This window comes from Oncorhynchus clarkii, chromosome 6, assembly GCF_045791955.1.
Source record: "Oncorhynchus clarkii lewisi isolate Uvic-CL-2024 chromosome 6, UVic_Ocla_1.0, whole genome shotgun sequence".
NCBI classification, from domain to species: domain Eukaryota; kingdom Metazoa; phylum Chordata; class Actinopteri; order Salmoniformes; family Salmonidae; genus Oncorhynchus; species Oncorhynchus clarkii.
In genome coordinates this window covers 78,911,620-78,935,266 of record NC_092152.1, presented here as the reverse complement: position 1 = coordinate 78,935,266, position 23,647 = coordinate 78,911,620, and the positions used below count along the sequence as shown (strand labels likewise).

At 45.4% G+C, this 23,647-nt stretch overlaps 1 protein-coding gene across 1 annotated transcript in view; it reads right to left on the bottom strand.

The window, feature by feature from the left end:
* Positions 1-14,736: 14,736 nt before the first annotated feature.
* The window catches only part of LOC139411649 (proprotein convertase subtilisin/kexin type 6-like), a 93,530-nt gene continuing 84,619 nt past the window's right edge, over positions 14,737-23,647 (bottom strand). The window contains exons 20-21 of the mRNA XM_071158257.1: positions 19,519-19,631; positions 14,737-15,698 (exon numbers count right to left, since the gene is read on the bottom strand). Of these exons, the coding sequence (XP_071014358.1) occupies positions 15,601-15,698; positions 19,519-19,631 (211 nt within the window). The 3' untranslated portion in view covers positions 14,737-15,600. The remainder of the gene's footprint in view (positions 15,699-19,518; positions 19,632-23,647) is intronic.

Sequence of the window (23,647 nt, the reverse complement as noted above, 5' to 3'; positions counted from 1 at the left end):
TCCTCCATGCAGATCTCCTCTAGTGCAGTGATGTTTTGGGGCTGTTGCTGGGCAACACGGACTTTCAACTCCCTCCAAAGATTTTCTATGGGGCGCTCTCTGGGACCTGCGCTGAGCCAGTGCATTATGTGTACATTGAAAAAAAGTGTTGCTTCATCATTATTTAATTTAACAATTATTTATGAGAAATGTGTCCAGGTCCAGATAGAACCTTCACTCGGTCTGGACCCGGACCAAGGTCCGCCAATTGTGCATCTCTGCTATAGGGCATAGGGTCCTGTTTGGGAGGAACACAGAATAAGCTTACAAAGCATACTTCTATGTCTATCGAAGAATATAGTATAAGCATGGGATGTTCTCCTTATTAGTCTAGGGCCGTAGAAACATCCACCTAAAAGGTTTCACCAGTTACCATATCACCATTTGAAGTAACTGGTGAAACATTTTTGATCAATGTTTCTATGGCCAAATTTCAACCCCATATAATTGAATGTCTTTCTACATGTCAATGAAGAAAGCATTACTACATGTCAAGTTCAAAGTTGAAGTATATATTATTGCTCCTATTCGTCACTTGCACTTATGGTAAAAGCTTTAGAACAGGTAGTGATCATGTTAAAAGAACCAACAGAACACATTAACTACAACAATATTCCCAGTTACGTAAACTGAACACTGGGAATTATTCTAATGAGCCCCGCCCCCAAACAAGGCCAGCCTGGATGGACTAAATATGGGCCAATCATAGGTATATTTTCGGGGCTGGTCCGTACTTGATTTGGCCCAGAAAGGGTTGCGTATTGATTGGTCTATATCTAGTCTGCCCAGACCGGTGTGGTGATACTGATGGTCTAGATCTAGTCTGCCCAGACCGGTGTGGTGATACTGATGGTCTAGATCTAGTCTGCCCAGACCGGTGTGGTGATACTGATGGTCTAGATCTAGTCTGCCCAGACCGGTGTGGTGATACTGATGGTCTAGATCTAGTCTGCCCAGACAGGTGTGGTGATACTGATGGTCTAGATCTAGTCTGCCCAGACCGGTGTGGTGATACTGATGGTCTAGATCTAGTCTGCCCAGACCGGTGTGGTGATACTGATGGTTTAGATCTAGTCTGCCCAGACCGGTGTGGTGATACTGATGGTCTAGATCTAGTCTGCCCAGACCGGTGTGGTGATACTGATGGATTATACGGTGACGTGGAGAATGAACGTGGAAAGAGCTGTCATGTATGAACCACGAGAACGAATACAAACAAGAGGTATCACTTTTCCATTTTCATTATTTTGAAGTCATATTATTTATCAGTCTGATTTTAATTAAAGAAACAACCATTAAAATGCGAGCAAATCGCCCACCTCATTATTTTTATTTGGTGAAGCAATTCAACTGAAATCAAATCAATGTTGGCAGTTCAAAATACAATGGTATTAGTCAAACATCGGCCTACTTGGTGTAATTTGTTGATACTCAGAAGTCTACTGCTACGTTTTTGATCAGTGATGATTTGTATCATAGTTTTCTGATATGATATTTGAGAAAAGAGGCGAATAAATATGATCCTCTTTGATATTCTCATTGCCTATTTAGGAAATAAACAATATTTGATATTATGCACAAAACAAACAAGTGTCAACTTTCACATGCAGGCTACACTGTTCTACAATATTAGTGTATTGCAAAAATAGGTAGGTCTAACTCCGCTCAGAGAATCAACTTCTCAGGTGTCATCTAATAGGCCTTTAGCAATTCAACATCGGTTTTCATCAAAAGCTAGTTACAGTGGGCTTAGTGCATGCAAAGTCTGGTCAAAGAGTGTTCTTTTCAGTTACGCTGTACCCCTTTAGTGATTGAACCTACAAGTTCTATGCTCAGTTAACTGAGACAAACAGTCACGTGTACTTATTTGGAAACAAGTATTTGAAAATAGTTTGAAAATAGTATTTATAGGAAATTGTTAGAAAACAATTGCTTATACTTCAAATAGAAGTAGTTGATTCCGCCACATTATTTGAAAATACTCAAATACACAGAAAATAAGTATTGATTTAACATACATGTATTTGAACCCTGGTCTGACTGCCCCACACCTTCATATTGGGTCCACATGAAAAACAACTCAGAACAGCCATCTCTCTATCAGCTAGGCAGGTCATTAGATCACCTAGGAAACCAAGTACTATCCCTTGGGCCCTGGACCGGCATACTCCCCCCTTAAATGTCATACTATCAAATGATCAAAGGCAACAATCCATGTGCCCCAAACAATATATTTTGAGTATTGTTGTACAGAAACTGTATATTTAATGTTGATGTACAAAAATGATATATTTAGAGTGTTCTTGTTCAGAAACAATATATTTAGCTTGTTGTTTTACAGAAACAATATATTTAGAGTGTCGTTGTACAGAAACAATATATTTAGAGTGTCGTTGTACAGAAGATATATATTTAGAGTGTTGTTGCACAGAAACAATATATTTAGTGTTGTTGTACAAAGGGTCTAACCATCAGATACTTTTCAATAAAGGGGGAGATAGACAGATAGTCGATAATTAATATCAATACTGCACTCTGTTAACAACTTGACCTAGCTCCCAAACAGCCACTGGTGTGGTTAACTAAATGCCTGGGTAGTCTTGAGCAGTAACAGGGAAACAGCAGTAGTGATGGGAAACAGCAGCAGTAACAGGGAAACAGTAGCAGTGATGGGAAACAGCAGCAGTAACAGGGAAACAGCAGTAGTGATGGGAAACAGCAGCAGTGATGGGAAACATCAGCAGTAACAGGGAAACAGTAGCAGTAACAGGGAAACAGCAGCAGTGAGGGGAAACAGTAGCAGTGACAGGGAAACAGCAGCAGTGATGGGAAACAGTAGCAGTGAGGGGAAACAGCAGCAGTGATGGGAAACATCAGCAGTAACAGGGAAACAGTAGCAGTAACAGGGAAACAGCAGCAGTGAGGGGAAAAAGTAGCAGTGACAGGGAAACAGTAGCAGTGATGGGAAACAGTAGCAGTAACAGGGAAACAGTAGCAGTAACATGGAAACAGTAGCAGTAACAGGGAAACAGCAGCAGTGATGGGAAACAGTAGCAGTAACAGGGAAACAGCAGTAGTGATGGGAAACAGTAGCAGTAACAGGGAAACAGCAGTAGTGATGGGAAACAGTAGCAGTAACAGGGAAACAGCAGCAGTGATGGGAAACAGTAGCAGTAACAGGGAAACAGCAGCAGTGATGGGAAACAGCAGCAGTGATGGGAAACAGTAGCAGTGACAGGGAAACAGTAGCAGTAACAGGGAAACAGCAGTAGTGATGGGAAACAGTAGCAGTAACAGGGAAACAGCAGCAGTGAGGGGAAACAGTAGCAGTGACAGGGAAACAGTAGCAGTAACAGGGAAACAGTAGCAGTGATGGGAAACAGCAGCAGTGATGGGAAACAGTAGCAGTAACAGGGAAACAGTAGCAGTAACAGGGAACAGCAGTAGTGATGGGAAACAGTAGCAGTAACAGGGAAAAAGCAGCAGTGAGGGGAAACAGTAGCAGTGACAGGGAAACAGCAGCAGTGATGGGAAACAGTAGCAGTGAGGGGAAACAGCAGCAGTGATGGGAAACATCAGCAGTAACAGGGAAAACAGTAGCAGTAACAGGGAAACAGCAGCAGAGAGGGGAAACAGTAGCAGTGACAGGGACACAGTAGCAGTGATGGGAAACAGTAGCAGTAACAGGGAAACAGTAGCAGTAACAGGGAAACAGTAGCAGTAACAGGGAAACAGCAGCAGTGATGGGAAACAGTAGCAGTAACAGGGAAACAGCAGTAGTGATGGGAAACAGTAGCAGTAACAGGGAAACAGCAGTAGTGATGGGAAACAGTAGCAGTAACAGGGAAACAGCAGCAGTGATGGGAAACAGCAGCAGTGATGGGAAACAGTAGCAGTGACAGGGAAACAGCAGCAGTGATGGGAAACAGTAGCAGTAACAGGGAAACAGCAGCAGTGATGGGAAACAGCAGCAGTGATGGGAAACAGTAGCAGTGACAGGGAAACAGCAGCAGTGATGGGAAACAGTAGCAGTAACAGGGAAACAGCAGCAGTGACAGGGAAACAGCAGCAGTGATGGGAAACAGTAGCAGTGACAGGGAAACAGCAGCAGTGATGGGAAACAGTAGCAGTAACAGGGAAACAGTAGCAGTAACAGGGAAACAGTAGCAGTAACAGGGAAACAGCAGCAGTGATGGGAAACAGCAGCAGTGATGTGGAAACAGCAGCAGTGATGGGAAACAGCAGCAGTGATGGGAAACAGTAGCAGTGATGGGAAACAGTAGCAGTAACAGGGAAACAGTAGCAGTAACAGGGAAACAGTAGCAGTAACAGGGAAACAGCAGCAGTGATGGGAAACAGCAGCAGTGATGGGAAACAGCAGTAGTAACAGGAAAACAGTAGCAGTAACAGGGAAACAGTAGCAGTAACAGGGAAACAGTAGCAGTAACAGGGAAACAGCAGCAGTGATGTGGAAACAGCAGCAGTGATGGGAAACAGCAGCAGTGATGGGAAACAGTAGCAGTAACAGGGAAACAGCAGTAGTGATGGGAAACAGTAGCAGTAACAGGGAAACAGCAGTAGTGATGGGAAACAGTAGCAGTAACAGGGAAACAGCAGCAGTGATGGGAAACAGTAGCAGTAACAGGGAAACAGCAGCAGTGATGGGAAACAGCAGCAGTGATGGGAAACAGTAGCAGTGACAGGGAAACAGTAGCAGTAACAGGGAAACAGCAGTAGTGATGGGAAACAGTGGCAGTAACAGGGAAACAGCAGCAGTGAGGGGAAACAGTAGCAGTGACAGGGAAACAGTAGCAGTAACAGGGAAACAGTAGCAGTGATGGGAAACAGCAGCAGTGATGGGAAACAGTAGCAGTAACAGGGAAACAGTAGCAGTAACAGGGAAACAGCAGTAGTGATGGGAAACAGTAGCAGTAACAGGGAAACAGCAGCAGTGAGGGGAAACAGTAGCAGTGACAGGGAAACAGCAGCAGTGATGGGAAACAGTAGCAGTGAGGGGAAACAGCAGCAGTGATGGGAAACATCAGCAGTAACAGGGAAACAGTAGCAGTAACAGGGAAACAGCAGCAGTGAGGGGAAACAGTAGCATTGACAGGGAAACAGTAGCAGGAATGGGAAACAGTAGCAGTAACAGGGAAACAGTAGCAGTAACAGGGAAACAGTAGCAGTAACAGGGAAACAGCAGCAGTGATGGGAAACAGTAGCAGTAACAGGGAAACAGCAGTAGTGATGGGAAACAGTAGCAGTAACAGGGAAACAGCAGTAGTGATGGGAAACAGTAGCAGTAACAGGGAAACAGCAGCAGTGATGGGAAACAGCAGCAGTGATGGGAAACAGTAGCAGTGACAGGGAAACAGCAGCAGTGATGGGAAACAGTAGCAGTAACAGGGAAACAGCAGCAGTGATGGGAAACAGCAGCAGTGATGGGAAACAGTAGCAGTGACAGGGAAACAGCAGCAGTGATGGGAAACAGTAGCAGTAACAGGGAAACAGCAGCAGTGACAGGGAAACAGCAGCAGTGATGGGAAACAGTAGCAGTGACAGGGAAACAGCAGCAGTGATGGGAAACAGTAGCAGTAACAGGGAAACAGTAGCAGTAACAGGGAAACAGTAGCAGTAACAGGGAAACAGCAGCAGTGATGGGAAACAGCAGCAGTGATGTGGAAACAGCAGCAGTGATGGGAAACAGCAGCAGTGATGGGAAACAGTAGCAGTGATGGGAAACAGTAGCAGTAACAGGGAAACAGTAGCAGTAACAGGGAAACAGTAGCAGTAACAGGGAAACAGCAGCAGTGATGGGAAACAGCAGCAGTGATGGGAAACAGTAGCAGTGACAGGGAAACAGCAGCAGTGATGGGAAACAGTAGCAGTAACAGGGAAACAGCAGCAGTGACAGGGAAACAGCAGCAGTGATGGGAAACAGTAGCAGTGACAGGGAAACAGCAGCAGTGATGGGAAACAGTAGCAGTAACAGGGAAACAGTAGCAGTAACAGGGAAACAGTAGCAGTAACAGGGAAACAGCAGCAGTGATGAGAAACAGCAGCAGTGATGTGGAAACAGCAGCAGTGATGGGAAACAGCAGCAGTGATGGGAAACAGTAGCAGTGATGGGAAACAGTAGCAGTAACAGGGAAACAGTAGCAGTAACAGGGAAACAGTAGCAGTAACAGGGAAACAGCAGCAGTGATGGGAAACAGCAGCAGTGATGGGAAACAGCAGTAGTAACAGGGAAACAGTAGCAGTAACAGGGAAACAGTAGCAGTAACAGGGAAACAGTAGCAGTAACAGGGAAACAGCAGCAGTGATGTGGAAACAGCAGCAGTGATGGGAAACAGCAGCAGTGATGGGAAACAGCAGCAGTGATGGGAAACAGCAGTAGTGATGGGAAACAGCAGTAGTGAGGGGAAACAGCAGTAGTGATGGGAAACAGCAGTAGTGAGGGGAAACAGCAGTAGTGATGGGAAACAGCAGTAGTGAGGGGAAACAGCAGTAGTGATGGGAAACAGCAGTAGTGATGGGAAACAGCAGCAGTGAGGGGAAACAGCAGCAGTGATGGGAAACAGTAGCAGTGACAGGGAAACAGCAGCAGTGAGGGGAAACAGTAGCAGTGACAGGGAAACAGCAGCAGTGATGGGAAACAGTAGCAGTAACAGGGAAACAGTAGCAGTAACAGGGAAACAGTAGCAGTAACAGGGAAACAGCAGCAGTGATGGGAAACAGCAGCAGTGATGTGGAAACAGCAGCAGTGATGGGAAACAGCAGCAGTGATGGGAAACAGTAGCAGTGATGGGAAACAGTAGCAGTAACAGGGAAACAGTAGCAGTAACAGGGAAACAGCAGTAGTGATGGGAAACAGTAGCAGTAACAGGGAAACAGCAGCAGTGAGGGGAAACAGTAGCAGTGACAGGGAAACAGTAGCAGTAACAGGGAAACAGTAGCAGTAACAGGGAAACAGCAGCAGTAACAGGGAAACAGCTGCAGTGATGGGAAACAGTAGCAGTAACAGGGAAACAGTAGCAGTAACAGGGAAACAGTAGCAGTAACAGGGAAACAGTAGCAGTAACAGGGAAACAGCAGCAGTGATGGGAAACAGCAGCAGTGATGGGAAACAGCAGTAGTGATGGGAAACAGCAGTAGTGATGGGAAACAGCAGTAGTGAGGGGAAACAGCAGTAGTGATGGGAAACAGCAGTAGTGATGGGAAACAGCAGCAGTGAGGGGAAACAGCAGCAGTGAGGGGGAAACAGTAGCAGTGAGGTGGAAACAGTTGCAGTGAGGTGGAAACAGCAGCAGTGATGGGGAAACAGCAGCAGTGATGGGAAACAGCAGCAGTGATGGGAAACAGTAGCAGTGATGTGGAAACCAGCACACGAGCAACAGTTATTCTGGTCAGGTCAAGACTTCTTAGCCCTTTGGTCGTTCACCAGAAGCCAGCTGTTTCTCCTCAATATGTTTGACTCCTTTGTGTGTGTTAGCAAGTAAACAATACTAGATGCAAAAATATGTGGTTGGTCATTCTGTCAACAGACACAGGCTGCTAAAGGTTATGGAAATCTGAAAGCTGTCAAATTTTTGGGAATCCATGATGAGAGGAAATTACTGTAAGAGGATGAGATTAGTTCATGGGCAAGGACAGTATTGAATGGACTGACGCACACATACGAACAAATACACAAACATACATGCACATACACAATCCTCAGGATACAAGTGAAGTAGGGCAAGAGGACAAAATACAAGGCTAATAGGAGGATAACCCCAGTTGAAAAAAGCAGAGCACATTTTCTCCTCAAGGAGCAATGTGCTGATAGTGAATACAACAAACAAATCCTCTTCCAGTGAACTTCATGCTCCCAATGTTAGGCAACTCGGGGTCTGTGAGTGTTGAAAGCTAAGATGGGCTGCATCCTAAATAGCACCTTCATCTCTATATAGTGCACTTCTTTGTGTTCTAAATGGGGAATAGGTTGCCATTTTTTACACAGACATGGTGATTTACCATAGGAGAATACACAGCCACATTCCCAGCACAAAGGGTTAGTTGAGGTCCAAATTGAGGTCATTGTGCATGACTGGATTTTATGCCAAAATCTCCTGTTGACTTCATTGCATTATTTATGCAAAAGTCTGAGGTCTCTATTTGAACAAATCTCGTACAATGGTAAATCTTAGAGCAGCGTTATGGGCGCAGTTGCTGGTGGTGGCGTGAAAGGGCTGAGTTTTGATGAATAAACAAGTTGTAGGTGTGTCAAGGCATTTATTTAATTTTATTTATTTCACCTTTAGGCTAGTTGTGAACAAGTTCTCATTTGCAACTGCGACCTGTCTAAGATAAAGCAAAGCAGTTCGACACATACAACACAGAATTACACATGGAATAAACAAAACATAGTCAATAATACAGTAGAACAAAAGTAAAACAAAAAGTATATATACAGTGAGTGCAAATGAGGTAAGATAAGGGAGTTAAGGCAATAAATAGGCAATTGTGGCGAAGTAATTACAATATAGCAATTAAACACAGGAATGGTAGATTGGCAGAAAATTAATGTGCAAGTAGAGATACTGGTGTGCAAAGGAGCAAGATAAATAAATAAATACAGTATGGGGATGAGGTAGTTGGATGGGCTGTTTACAGATGGGCTATGTACAGGTGCAGTGATCTGTGAGCAGCTCTGACAGCCTGTGCTTAAAGTTAGTGAGGGAGATATGAGTCTCCAGCTTCAGAGATTTTTGCAGTTCGTTCCAGTCATAGGCAGCAGAGAACTGGAAGGAAAGATGACCAAAGGAGGAATTGGCTTTGGGGGTGACCTGTGAGATATACCTGCTGGAACGCGTGCTACGAGTGGGTGCTGCTATGGTGACCAGTGAGCTGAGATAAGGCAGAGCTTTACCTACCAGAGACTTGTAGATAACCTGTAGCCCGTGGGTTTGGCAACGAGTATGAATCGAGGGCCAACCTACGAGAGCGTACAGGTCACAATGGTGGGTAGTGTATAGGGCTTTGGTGACAAAACGGATGGCACTGTGATAGACTGCATCCAGTTTGTTGAGTAGAGTGTTGGAGGCCATTTTATAGATGACATCCCTGAAGTCGAGGATCGGTAGGATGGTCAGTTTTACGAGGGTATGTTTGGCAGCATGAGTGAAGGTTAGTGAAGGAGTGAAGGATGCTTTGTTGTGATATAGGAAGCTGATTCTAGATTTAACTTTGGATTGGAGATTCTTAATGTGAGTCTGGAAGGAGAGTTTACAGTCTAACCAGACACCTAGGTATTTGTAGTTGTCCACGTATTCTAAGTCAGAGCCATCCAGAGTAGTGATGCTGGACGGGCGGGCAGGTGCGGACAGTGATCGGTTGAAAAGCATGCATTTAGATTTACTTGCGTTAAAGAGCAGTTGGAGGCCACGGAAGGAGAGTTGTATGGCATTGAAGCTCATCTGGAGGTTAGTTAACACAGTGTCCAAAGAAGGGCCAGATGTATACAGAATGGTGTCGTCTGTGTAGAGGTGTATCAGAGAATCACCAGCAGCAAGATCGACATCATTGATGTATACAGAGAAGAGAGTCAGCCCGAGAATTGAACCCTGTGGCACCCCCATAGAGACTGCCAGAGGTCTGGACAACAGGCCCTCCAATTTGACACACAAAACTCTATCAGAGAAAATTTTGGGGGGGCGGCACACGGGGTGGCGAGCGGAGCAAAGGTGGGAACAAGAACCAACTCCCTGTAATTATGATGAGGAGTTGGTCACAGTTCAGATACCATGTTTTCCAGTTCTGCGCACTGTGCCTCCAGTGCGCACCCTTAGCCCAGTGCTATGTTATAATTAAGTCTATAATTTGATTTTTGATAAAGCAATCTGACTGAGCGGTGGTAGGCAGCAGCAGGCTCGTAAGCATTCATTCAAACAGCACTTTCATGCGTTTTGCCAGCAGCTCTTCGCTGTGCTTCAAGCATTGAGCTGTTTATGACTTCAAGCCTATCAACTCCCGAGATTAGGCTGGTGTAACCGATGTGAAATGGCTAGCTAGTTAGCGGGGTGAGCTAAACTAGCGGGGTGCGCTAAACTTGGAGTAGTTGTTCCCCTTGCTCTGCAAGGGCCGCAGCTTTTGTGGAGCGATGGGTAACGATGCTTCGAGAGTGGCTGTTGTCGATGTTTCCCTGGTTCGAGCCCAGGTAGGGGCGAGGAGAAGGATGGAAGCTGTACTGTTACACTGGCAATACTAAAGTGCCTATAAGAACATCCAATAGTCAAAGGTATATGAAATACAAATGGTATAGAGAGAAATAGTCCTATAATTCCTGTAATAACCTCAACCTAAAACGTCTTACCTGGGAATATTGAAGACTCATGTTCTGAGCAAGGAACTTAAACGTTAGCTTTTTTACATGGCACATATTGCACTTTTACTTTCTTCTCCAACACTTTGTTTTTGCATTATTTAAACCAAATTGAACATGTTTCATTATTTATTTGAGGCTAAATTGATTTGAAATATGTATTATATTAAGTTATAATAAAAGTGTTCAATCAGTATTGTTGTAATTGTCATTATTATAAACTAATTAATTAATTAATTTTTAAAAAATCGGCCGATTAATCGGATTCTGCTTTTTTTGGTCCTCCAATAATCGGTATTGGCGTTGAAAAATCATAATCGGTCGACCTCTAGTCATAAATCACATCTATTGTTCCAAGGCACTGTGTGCAAACATAGTCCTAAATATATTTTTGCATAACATTGACATATCTAGAAAAAAAAGACTCCTGTCAATTGTATCATTGCCTATGTGCAATGCACATTCTCAAAAAAATCTGCAGTTGCTATGGCATTATAGGAGGACTGAATAGTTTGGAGGGGTGCGTCTTTGGTAATAGGACACTCTTTGAAATGGATAGTCTACTGAACAAGTGAAATTAAGTACGCAGGTACTGTATATGAATTGTGAATAATGAAAAAGCAATACATTTAGAGGGCAAAAACCTCCAAAATATTTCAAGGCACACTCAGTAGAACATTTAAACTCCTTTATTCATATAGGCTACTTAGGTAATGCCAGAATAAAAATATACTCCATGTGAAGCTGCTAAACCAGCCTTGATTAAGGGGAGGGAAGCTATGCTTGTTTTTTAAAATAAAATTCAACTAAGTGGAGTAACCCAATCGGTTTTCTCTGTTTCTAAATATGACATTCACAGGCACAAAAGGCACATCTCTTGTTCCATGGGCACTGTGCATCACTGCTGGGCAGGCTGCCCTTCCGCTCTCAAAATTAATAACTACAGTTAAGACTTTTGGTGGCTCTTAAAAATTATCTTTAGCGCTGCATGAAATTGTCACTTTTGTGCTTGTTTTCAAGAACACACCTCAAATATTGCCAAGAGTGTGCAAAGCTATTATCAAGGCAAAGGGTGGCTACTTCGAAGAATCTGAAATATAAAATATAATTGGATTTGTTTAACACTTTTTTGGTTGCTACATGATTCCACATGTGTTATTTCATAGTGTGGATGTCTTCACTAATATTCTACAATGTAGAAAATGTTTTAAAAGAAAGAAAAACCCTGGAACGAGTAGGTGTGTCCAAACTTTTGACTAGTATTCCAGATCAGAAAGTACCACAAGAATCATGAAGCCAAATGACCAAATCGCCCTCTATTGGCCCCATGGGTAGAAAGTTATTAATATTTTTCATAATTTCATAATTAATTAAACAACAACAAAAACACTGAAAATCTTGTGTTTCTATGTCAAACAGTTCTGTTATATTTCTGTCTTCTGTGATGCATATAAAGTGTAATATTGGGATGCAAACTCAAAATGAAATACATTTCAGCTCCATATCTGACATGGTACAGGTGTCTTTTTTTTAAGATCATAACCATGTGAGTGAGGTGTATACTTTTGTTTCAAAGTAGAATTGTTTAAGACTACTAAGAAACACTTTGTGTGACCCTGATTTATCCCACTGAGGCAAAATGTTCATTAAAACCTGTCAGAACGAAAGGAATACACCAGAAAGGTCCTGTGGCACCGTACCACAAGAATACAAGTAATGTGGTAAATTACCACAAGAGTAAAACAAATGTGGTGATAATGTCTTTTTCTGTGGTAATGTGGTGGTAATCTTGCAGTATTTGACAGAAATCATCAAAGGCAAACTATTCCTGTGGTACCATACTGCCTAAACAGAATCATCCTCAAAATGTAGCTAATAGGTAATATCAATATCATGTTCTGATATATCAATATCATGTTCTGAGTAGGATTAGACAAATTGGACCATTCAAATCTTAAAACAGCCACTTTCAGGAGAAATAAGACAGGTAATATTTTTTTAGAAGTTTATTGTTTATTTTTATTCATTATACACTTCGTCTGGAGCCCCGGTGTCAAATGTAATTAAGAATATTTCACTTTTAAAAGGCATACATGACATCAATTCAATAGATCATGGCACATGTATATACATATTTGTGAGTTGCCTCACATTTGTGAGTTGCGTTTTACAGATCAGTTTCACATAGATAAAATGCAAAAATTACCATACCATGTGGTACCACTAAATAACCACACAAATAAACAGAATGACCACATTAAAAAACTAAAACCACACAGGATTTGTACCACAGCAATAACACAGTTGTGTGGTAAAATGGTCCAAAATATACTGTATATACAGAAGTATGTGGACACCCCTTCAAATTTGTGAATTCGGCTACTTCAGCCACACCCGTTGCTGATAGTAGTATAACGTCGAGCACACAGCCATGCAATCACCATAGACAAACATTGGCAGTAGAATGGCCTTACTCAAGAGCTCAGTGACTTTCAATGTAGCACCATCTGTTATTGTGTGCTGTTATTGTAAAGTGGAAACATCTAGGAGCAATAATTGCTCAGCCGCGAAGTGTTAGGCTACACAAGCTCACAGAACGGGACTGCTGAAGTGCATAGTGTGTAGAAATCGTCTGTCCTCGGTTGCAACAATCACCACCGAGTTACAAACTGCCTCTGGAAGCAAGGTCAGCACAATAACTGTTTGTCGGGAGCTTCATGAAAAGGGTTTCCATGGCCGAGCAGCAGCACACAAGACTAAGATCACCACGGACAATGCCATGTTGTTCATCTGCATTCTCTGGAGTGATGAATGACACGTCACCATCTGATAGTCAGACGGACAAATCTATGTTTGGCGGATGCCAGGAGAACGCTACCCCATCGAACACTTTTGGGATGAATTGGAACACTGACTGCAAGTCAGGCCCAATCGCCCAACATCAGTGTCCGATCTCACTAATGCTCTTGTGGCTTGTACCACAGGAATAACCCAGAGTACCACAAGACTACCACAGGAGAAGTACCAAAGGAATATTTGACTGTGTGTTAAATTTACCAGGATTACCACAGGACATTTTTGTAAATTGCAACGTCAGACATAGTTGTGGGGTTGTTGTGTGTTTTCTGGGAAGTCAGCATTAGACTTAAAAAGCTTGAACAAACATGATTTCCAGAGAGCATGGTGTTATCAGACACCCTGAAGTGATCAGAATTTTGACACTAAATCCTATTTAAACCATCATGTTGGTAAGAAGGTTTGCAAATGTAAAGGACAAGAGATTAAGTGAAATCACTGCAAGGTGTTTTCAATTAGAGAACGCATTGTAATGTGCCAAGCTAAATGAAATGATGTTTAAGTCATGCTGGTGAAAACTGAGGCTTAGATTCAATCAATTCAGCGTTAACCGACAATTGCATAGCATATCATTGTTTTTATTTAGGCGATGTGGGAGGAGTAACTGCGTTAGAGCTGTCAAATCGGTGAGCGACTGCTCATGTGGTCATTGTCACGACGCCACACCCTTTCCACTAGCTTTAGAAGTTCAGAACGAGAAAGTGTAGGCAATATAGAAATTACATTTAAAATCATTCAACAAAATAATAACGATCTATATCAGCCTTATCAAAGTGAAGATTACATCACACATTCCAGTGGTCAACTTGTGCTGCATGGGGTTTCTACTAAAATACGGTTGTTTATCAACACAACCGACGGGGTTGGCTTCGACTGTTTACATGTAAACTGTATTACCTCCACAATGTTTATAAAAACATAAATCAATTTGCACAATGAGCATTTATTGTCGTTATCGATACATTACAGTTGTTGGTTAGCTAGCTAGCGAATTTGCCTTATCAGCTTAGACATGAGCAGTCAAAACACCTCAAAACAACATGGTATCAATATACAACGAGCTGAAACGAGCCACCTACGATTCCCCACACGGCAGCTTCTTGTCATTGTTGCTAGTTATCTGGCCATCCAGAATCACAGCAACACACAGACTTCTGCCCCATTGTTTACGTGACGTTGTCAGCTAGCCCGTCTCTGCGACTCCGTGTATCCAAAGGCAACGTCTAGGATAGTATTGACACTGGAAACCACTTGTGGATGTGACAGCTCCAACGCAGTTCCACCTCAGACATCGGCTAAACACGGTGAATGGATTGAATCTAGGCCTGAGGCTTTAGACACAACTTAACAACAATGTTGACTTCACAAACACCTTGTATTGTTTTGGAATTGGTTTGTCGAAATCTGATGAGTCATATTCGGGTTGAAGCTTTAGTGAGTTTGAAAGCCTGTGTCAAACATTTCTATGCAAAAAGATATCATACACAATGTACGTCTTTTATTTCATACATAAAAACAAACGATAAAAACATCAAATACACATTCTAAAATGTACAACAGCATTGTAAATGGTACAGTATACAGGAATTGTACAGTATTCAGTAATAGTCCCGTGTATCTCAGTTGGTAGAGCATTGCGCTTTCAACGCCAGGGTTGTGGGTGTGATTCCCACGGGGACCAGTACATTAAATTGTATGCACTCACTACTGTAAGTCATTCTGAATAATAGTGTCTGCTAAAATACAATTACAGTAATTCATTGTTTTACATATGTCTTTATAAAAAAAAACTAAAAGCCTTATACAGTATAAACCATTTTTTTGTGAGGAAGTTTGTATCTTAAGTATGAAAAAGTTGATCAGGGTTGTATTCGGTAGGGCACACAGCAGAAAACAGAAACGTTCAAGTAGTCCCTTCATGTTTCAGTTTGTCTTATTCCACTTGGTGCCTTATAAATACCATCCCCATTTTGAGTGATGCTGTTGGTTTATCAACCAGCTTCACTTCCAAAACACAGTGGTTCAATCAGAGAGTTATCCACTAACGTGTCATTGTAAAAGTACTGTACTTTACAACAATGCAGCATTACAATACAAAATATACATGTTACATGTATGTTGTTTTTTTAATAAAAAAGACCACTTTAAAATACTGTATGTATCGTATGAAAATCAAGTCTACCCTTGAATTGACCCCAACCCTGGTGAAGGCATATTCACTCTTTATTTTCATTCAGACACAGACATTAGCTAGTTTGGAAATGTACAGTGGATGAGGAAGTGGTGGGTTCCACGCAGGGTTCCTCTCCAGGTTCCACTCTTCAGGTTCTCTACTAGGATTCTCAACCGGTCATCAGACAGGTTCTGCAGCAGAACTGGCGGAACAGCTTCTTCTCACACAGCCGGTTGGACTTTACCATCTCACAAAACACCTCGTCGGCTAGAGAGAGAGAGAGAGAGAGAGACCCACACACACAGAGAGAGAGAGAGAGAGACACACACACACAGAGAGAGAGAGAGAGAGAGACACACACACAGAGAGAGAGAGAGAGAGACACAGAGAGAGAGAGAGAGAGAGAGAGAGAGAGAGAGAGAGAGAGAGAGGAAGAGAGATAGAGAGAGAGAGAGAGAGAGAGAGGAAGAGAGAGAGAGAGAGAGAGACTTCATAGATTATACACACAGCTATGTCCTCTCCCACACTTTCCTCCCTTCCCCTATACAAACTTTCTGTGCCAATCCTTTACTACTACACAAACCCCCCCTTTCCCAGTCATCCTCCAAAAATGCCCTCTCCTCACCTCTTTCTCCACTCTCAGCCCCCTCCCTTCTGCCCTCCTCATGACCTCTCCTTGTCCCCTCCTCTCCTAGATATCCTTCTCTACTACATCCTTTCTCCATATCCATCCATTCTACCCTTTCTGTGCCGTCTCCTCCTTCCTTCTCTTCCTCCTCTTCCCCCTTTCCCACATCCGTTCTCACTTTGCAATGACCCCTCTACTCTGTTAGAATATTCTTTCTAGTCCGGTGGTGGAATTGGGTCACTGTAGAGAGTCCGTGGTGCAGAGAGAGAAGCCTGTTAACCACAGAGAGGAGCCCAGACCAATCCTGTTCCCTGTTATACCAAAGCTCCCATGGAGGTGTGAGGCCCTGGTGAGGCCATACAAAGGCACTGTTTACTCATAGCAACATTATGGCTGCTCGGCCAATACTTTCAGTGCGTCCCAATTGGCACTCTATTCACTATGTCGTGCACTACTTTTGACTAGGGCCCATAGCCTTTCCCTCCCTCCCTCCCTCCCTCCCTCCCTCCCTTATATAGCTCACAGGCTGCTACAGCCATGGGCCCTAGTTGCTCTTTCAAACCCAAATCACATCCCTTCCTCTCACATCCTGCGGCATGCAATTGAGAAACACCCCTGGAGACCTGAGCGAGCGAGCACCCCGCAGGGCCCAACAACTGAAAGTAACTAAAACTTAAGGTGAGAGAATCTGAACGTGAAACATTTCCTAAAGGCACAAACGTAGGGGTGTTTCGTTTAAAAAAGTATTGGGGAACGAGCTACGAGGTTTGCAGAAGGCAGCAGACCTGTGTTCAAATACTATTGGAAATAATATAAAATACTTTATCTGTGCTTGATTGAGCTTGCCTGGTGTAATCGGCCAATAGAATAGTCCCAAAACTGTAAACACTGACCATCTGGCACTCCGAGCAGGAAAAAGCAAAAGCTGAAAGTTTTTTTTAGAGATTTCTAATTGTATTTGAACCCAAGTCTGGAAAGCAATGTGTCTATTCCTATATCCAATATCTTGCTGAGTGCATCCAGTTGGACGAACTCCGCCACTGTAAAAACAGAATAAACAAACATTTCACAAGATGTCTCGATAGCCACCTACAGTATGTGAAACATCCAACATTACAGCTCTATATCCCCTGGATAGTGGCTTAGTAAGGCTTAGCAAGATAGACCTAGACTCTTCTCATTCATTCTTTACCTCACCTTCTTGGACGGGCCGTTAGGGTTGTAGAATGCAGAAACAGGCACGTTAGACATAAAGCGGGCCAACATGGTAATCTAATGAACATGGTAACCTAATAAACATGGTAACCTAATGAACATGGTAACCTCATAAACATGGTAACCTCATAAACATGGTAACCTAATGAACATGGTAACCTCATAAACATGGTAACCTAATGAACATGGTAATCTAATGAACATGGTAACCTAATGAACATGGTAACCTAATGAACATGGTAACCTCATAAACATGGTAACCTAATGAACATGGTAACCTAATGAAAATGGTAACCTCATAAACATGGTAACCTAATGAACATGGTAATCTAATGAACATGGTAACCTAATGAACATGGTAACCTAATGAACATGGCAACCTAATGAACATGGCAACCTCATAAACATGGCAACCTCCCAACTCCCCTCTCTGACCGACTCTCTCCCAACTCCCCTCTCTGACCGACTCTCTCCCAACTCCCCTCTCTGACCGACTCTCTCCCAACTCCCACTCTCTGACCGACTCTTTCCCAACCCCCCCTCTGACTGACTCTCTCCCAACTCCCCTCTCTGACCGACTCTCTCCCAACTCCCCTCTCTGACCGACTCCCAACTCCCCTCTCTGACCGACTCTCTCCCAACCCCCACTCTCTGACCAACTCTTTCCCAACCCCCCCCCCTCTGACTGACTCTCTCCCAACTCCCCTCTCTGACCGACTCTCTCCCAACTCCCACTCTCTGACCGACTCTTTCCCAACCCCCCCCTCTGACTGACTCTCTCCCAACTCCCCTCTCTGACCGACTCTCTCCCAACTCCCACTCTCTGACCGACTCTTTCCCAACCCCCCCTCTGACTGACTCTCTCCCAACTCCCCTCTCTGACCGACTCTCTCCCAACTCCCCTCTCTGACCGACTCTCTCCCAACTCCCCTCTCTGACCGACTCTCTCCCAACTCCCCTCTCTGACCGACTCTCTCCCAACTCCCCTCTCTGACCGACTCTCTCCCAACTCCCCTCTCTGACCGACTCTCTCCCAACTCCCCTCTCTGACCGACTCTCTCCCAACTCCCCTCTCTGACCGACTCTCTCCCAACTCCCCTCTCTGACCGACTCTCTCCCAACTCCCCTCTCTGACCGACTCTCTCCCAACTCCCCTCTCTGACCGACTCTCTCCCAACTCCCCTCTCTGACCGACTCTCTCCCAACTCCCCTCTCTGTCCGACTCTCTCCCAACTCCCCTCTGACTGACTCTCTCCACACAGCCAAATAGCATTAATAGAGTGTTACTGTAAGTCAGGAGGAAACACTTGAACACTACCTTTAAATATCTTATTCTATACCACCATCACCGTGTCATATGAATGTCGTCCCACTCAAAAACAACAAACCATCTTGGTGTGATGTTGTTATGATAATATCATGTCAAAGAAAAACTATCATATTTTTCAAGCAAAACTAGTATTCGCATTGGTACCTTTGTCAACCATCGCAAATGTTCAATTCAATTACATTTCCTAGTCAGAATAAAATGGCCCTTTTTCTGAAATGACACTCGTCACGATCCATTGTGAATGCCTACTGTATGAATCACTAACCACAGCTCCAAAGCCCCACCACCACCACACACTTCAGAAAAGGGAGGAAGCCCATTCAATTGAAAACGCCTCTGCTCGGTTCAGTTATGGTCCATTTTCACATGGCGGTAAAAATACCAACTAGTTATTACAATAATGACCAAGCAGCTGGTTCTGGCTGTGAGAGCCGAAAGCTGAAAGCAGCTTCTAAGAGCCTAGCTGCAGTAGCTACTGTATCTGGCTCCCAAGTGGCATCCTATTCCCTATATAGTGCACTACTTTGGACCAGGGCCCATAGGGTGCAATTTGGGATGCAACTTGATGCTCCGAGAGAGAATTCAAAGCACTTGTTAATGGCAATTGCATGCCTTTCAGAACCGCCACCTACTTCACTCAGGGTGAAAGAGATTAAGTGTGACACAGGGGTCACAGTAATGACATTGTTAGCACCCCTCGCCAATCTGTTCTGCATTCACACAATTCATTCACACAAGCCTCCTGTATTAACATCCCACCAGAGAAAGAACTGTTGGGGTATGTGTCACCACCGCTATTTGTGTGTGTGTGTGTGTGTGTGTGTGTGTGTGTGTGTGAAAGTGTGAAAGTGTGAAAGTGTGAGTGTGTATTTCAGGCCTTTTGAGTGACCCTCAACAAGCTCTCATACACTCACCATTGTTACAGGTGGCGTTCACGATGCACATCCTGCTGACGAGGTTGTAGCTGTCTTTGCACTTGACGCAGGTCGTCCCGGGGCCGTCGCAACTCAGGCAATTCTCCTCACACCTGGACACCGCACCCACACAATAACATGGAGGGACAAAAGAGAATGAGAGAGAATGAAAAGAAAGAAAGAGTATGGGATACGTCCAGAAAACAAGGTGGGCCTTTTTCCCCCCAGAGAGATGTAGAAAGAGAGAGACAGAGAGAGGGGAGGTTGAGAGGGAGAAAGAGACACAGGGGTAGAGAAAGAGAGAGGGGGAGGTTGAGAGGGAGAAAGAGACACAGAGGAGTAGAGAAAGAGAGAGGGGGAGGTTGAGAGGGAGAAAGAGAATGTATTGGATAATGAATAGCGACAAGAAGACAATTATGTTATAAATAGTTATGGAAGGGTCTGACCTAGTGGGTGATGGGACAGGGTCTGACCTAACGGGTGATGAGACAGGGACTGACTTAACGGGTGATGGGACAGGGTCTGACCTAATGGGTGATGGGACAGGGACTGACTTAACGGGTGATGGGACAGGGTCTGACCTAACGGGTGATGGGACAGGGTCTGACTTAACGGAGGATGGGACAGGGTCTGACCTAACGGGTGATGGGACAGGGTCTGACTTAACGGGTGATGGGACAGGGTCTGACCTAACAGGTGATGGGACAGGGTCTGACCTAACGGATGATGGGACAGGGTCTGACCTAACGGGTGATGGGACAGGGTCTGACCTAACGGGTGATGGGACAGGGTCTGACTTAACGGGTGATGGGACAGGGTCTGACCTAACGGGTGATGGGACAGGGTCTGACCTAACAGGTGATGGGACAGGGTCTGACCTAACAGGTGATGGGACAGGGTCTGACCTAACGGATGATGGGACAGGGTCTGACCTAACGGGTGATGGGACAGGGTCTGACCTTGTGGGTGATGGGACAGGGTCTGACCTAACGGGTGATGGGACAGGGTCTGACCTAACGGGTGATGGGACAGGGTCTGACCTAACGGATGATGGGACAGGATCTGACTTAACGGGTGATGGGACAGGGTCTGACCTAACGGGTGATGGGACAGGGTCTGACCTAACGGGTGATGGGACAGGGTCTGACCTAACGGGTGATGGGACAGGGTCTGACCTAACAGGTGATGGGACAGGGTCTGACCTAACGGGTGATGGGACAGGGTCTGACCTAACGGGAGATGGGACAGGGTCTGACCTAACGGGTGATGGGACAGGGTCTGACTTAACGGGTGATGGGACAGGGTCTGGCCTAATGGGTGATGGGACAGGGTCTGACTTAACGGGTGATGGGACAGGGTCTGACCTAACGGGTGATGGGACAGGGTCTGACCTAACAGGTGATGGGACAGGGTCTGACCTAACGGGTGATGGGACAGGGTCTGACTTAACGGGTGATGGGACAGGGTCTGGCCTAATGGGTGATGGGACAGGGTCTGACTTAACGGGTGATGGGACAGGGTCTGACCTAATGGGTGATGGGACAGGGTCTGACCTAACGGGTGATGGGACAGGGTCTGACTTAACGGGTGATGGGACAGGGTCTGACCTTGTGGGTGATGGGACAGGGTCTGACTTAACGGGTGATGGGACAGGGTCTGACCTAACGGGTGATGGGACAGGGTCTGACCTAACGTGTGATGGGACAGGGTCTGACCTAACGGGTGATGGGACAGGGTCTGACCTAACGGATGATGGGACAGGGTATGACCTAACAGGTGATGGGACAGGGTCTGACCTTGTGGGTGATGGGACAGGGTCTGACTTAACGGGTGATGGGACAGGGTCTGACCTAACGGATGATGGGACAGGGTTTGACCTAACGGGTGATGGGACAGGGTCTGACTTAACGGGTGATGGGACAGGGTCTGACCTAATAGGTGATGGGACAGGGTCTGACCTAACGGGTGATGGGACAGGGTCTGACTTAACGGGTGATGGGACAGGGTCTGACCTAACAGGTGATGGGACAGGGTCTGACCTAACGGGTGATGGGACAGGGTCTGACCTAACGGCTGATGGGACAGGGTCTGACCTAACGGGTGATGGGACAGGGTCTGACTTAACGGGTGATGGGACAGGGTCTGACCTAACGGGTGATGGGACAGGGTCTGACCTAACAGGTGATGGGACAGGGTCTGACCTAACAGGTGATGGGACAGGGTCTGACCTAACGGATGATGGGACAGGGTCTGACCTAACGGGTGATGGGACAGGGTCTGACCTTGTGGGTGATGGGACAGGGTCTGACCTAACGGGTGATGGGACAGGGTCTGACCTAACGGGTGATGGGACAGGGTCTGACCTAACGGATGATGGGACAGGATCTGACTTAACGGGTGATGGGACAGGGTCTGACTTAACGGGTGATGGGACAGGGTCTGACCTAACGGGTGATGGGACAGGGTCTGACCTAACGGGTGATGGGACAGGGTCTGACCTAACAGGTGATGGGACAGGGTCTGACCTAACGGGTGATGGGACAGGGTCTGACCTAACAGGAGATGGGACAGGGTCTGACCTAACGGGTGATGGGAAAGGGTCTGACTTAACGGGTGATGGGACAGGGTCTGACCTAACGGGTGATGGGACAGGGTCTGACCTAACGGGTGATGGGACAGGGTCTGACCTAACGGGTGATGGGACAGGGTCTGACCTAACAGGTGATGGGACAGGGTCTGACCTAACGGGTGATGGGACAGGGTCTGACCTAACGGATGATGGGACAGGGTCTGACTTAACGGGTGATGGGATAGGGTCTGACCTAACGGGTGATGGGACAGGGTCTGACCTAACGGATGAAGGGACAGGATCTGACTTAACGGGTGATGGGACAGGGTCTGACCTAACGGGTGATGGGACAGGGTCTGACCTAACGGGTGATGGGACAGGGTCTGACCTAACAGGTGATGGGACAGGGTCTGACCTAACGGGTGATGGGACAGGGTCTGACTTAACGGGTGATGGGACAGGGTCTGACCTAACGGGTGATGGGACAGGGTCTGACTTAACGGGTAATGCGACAGGGTCTGGCCTAACAGGTGATGGGACAGGGTCTGACCTAACGGAGGATGGGACAGGGTCTGACCTAACGGGTGATGGGACAGGGTCTGACCTAACAGATGATGGGACAGGGTCTGACCTAGTGGATGATGGGACAGGGTCTGACCTAACGGAGGATGGGACAGGGTCTGACCTAACGTATGATGGGACAGGGTCTGACCTAGTGGATGATGGGACAGGGTCTGACCTTGTGGGTGATGGGACAGGGGGACAGAGAGTGGATTATGGGACAGGGTCTGACCTAGTGGATGATGGGACAGGGGGAGAGAGAGTGGATGATGGGACAGGGAGCGAAAGAGTGAATGATGGGACAGGGGGTGAGAGAGTGGATGATGGGACAGGGGGCGAGAGAGTGACATGGCTCACCAAGAACTGTAACAATGTAAAGCAATAGAAAGAGAAAGAGGTGATAGACAGAGACAGAGACAGAGAGAGAGACAGAGACAGACAGAGACAGACAGAGACAGAGAGAGAGACAGAGAGAGAGACAGAGAGAGAGATAGAGAAAGTGAGTGGAGTCACAAGATAGACTAAGTTGATTTAAACTGGCCATGCTGATTAGGATTAGTTCTTTGCAATATGATTAGGTTTTTCATCATTTTTTAAAAACCGGTGGCTTTATCATATCGAAATAGAACAACATAATATTTGATGTTTCTGCATGCCAATAATAAAGCCCTCTTTTTCAGACTCTCATATGATGTGATATGATGATGATACTGTAAACAGGTTCTCTCTCTCTCCCCCCTCTCTCTCTCTCTGTCGCTCCTTCTCTTGTAATTAAAACATTTCCTTGCCCTGTTACCCATGGGTCATAGCCTTTACAGATATTTTATTGCCTTCTAGCACCGTGGCCACGAGCCACCCACACCCCTTCTCTTCCTCCTTTTGACTATCCATCTTTTCCCCTGCCATTTCCATCTCCTGCCCCAAACCAGAGAGAGTAAACAAGAAAGAGAAACTGAGAGGGAAGCAAAGATAGAGGAAGTGAGAGAGGAAGAGAAATAG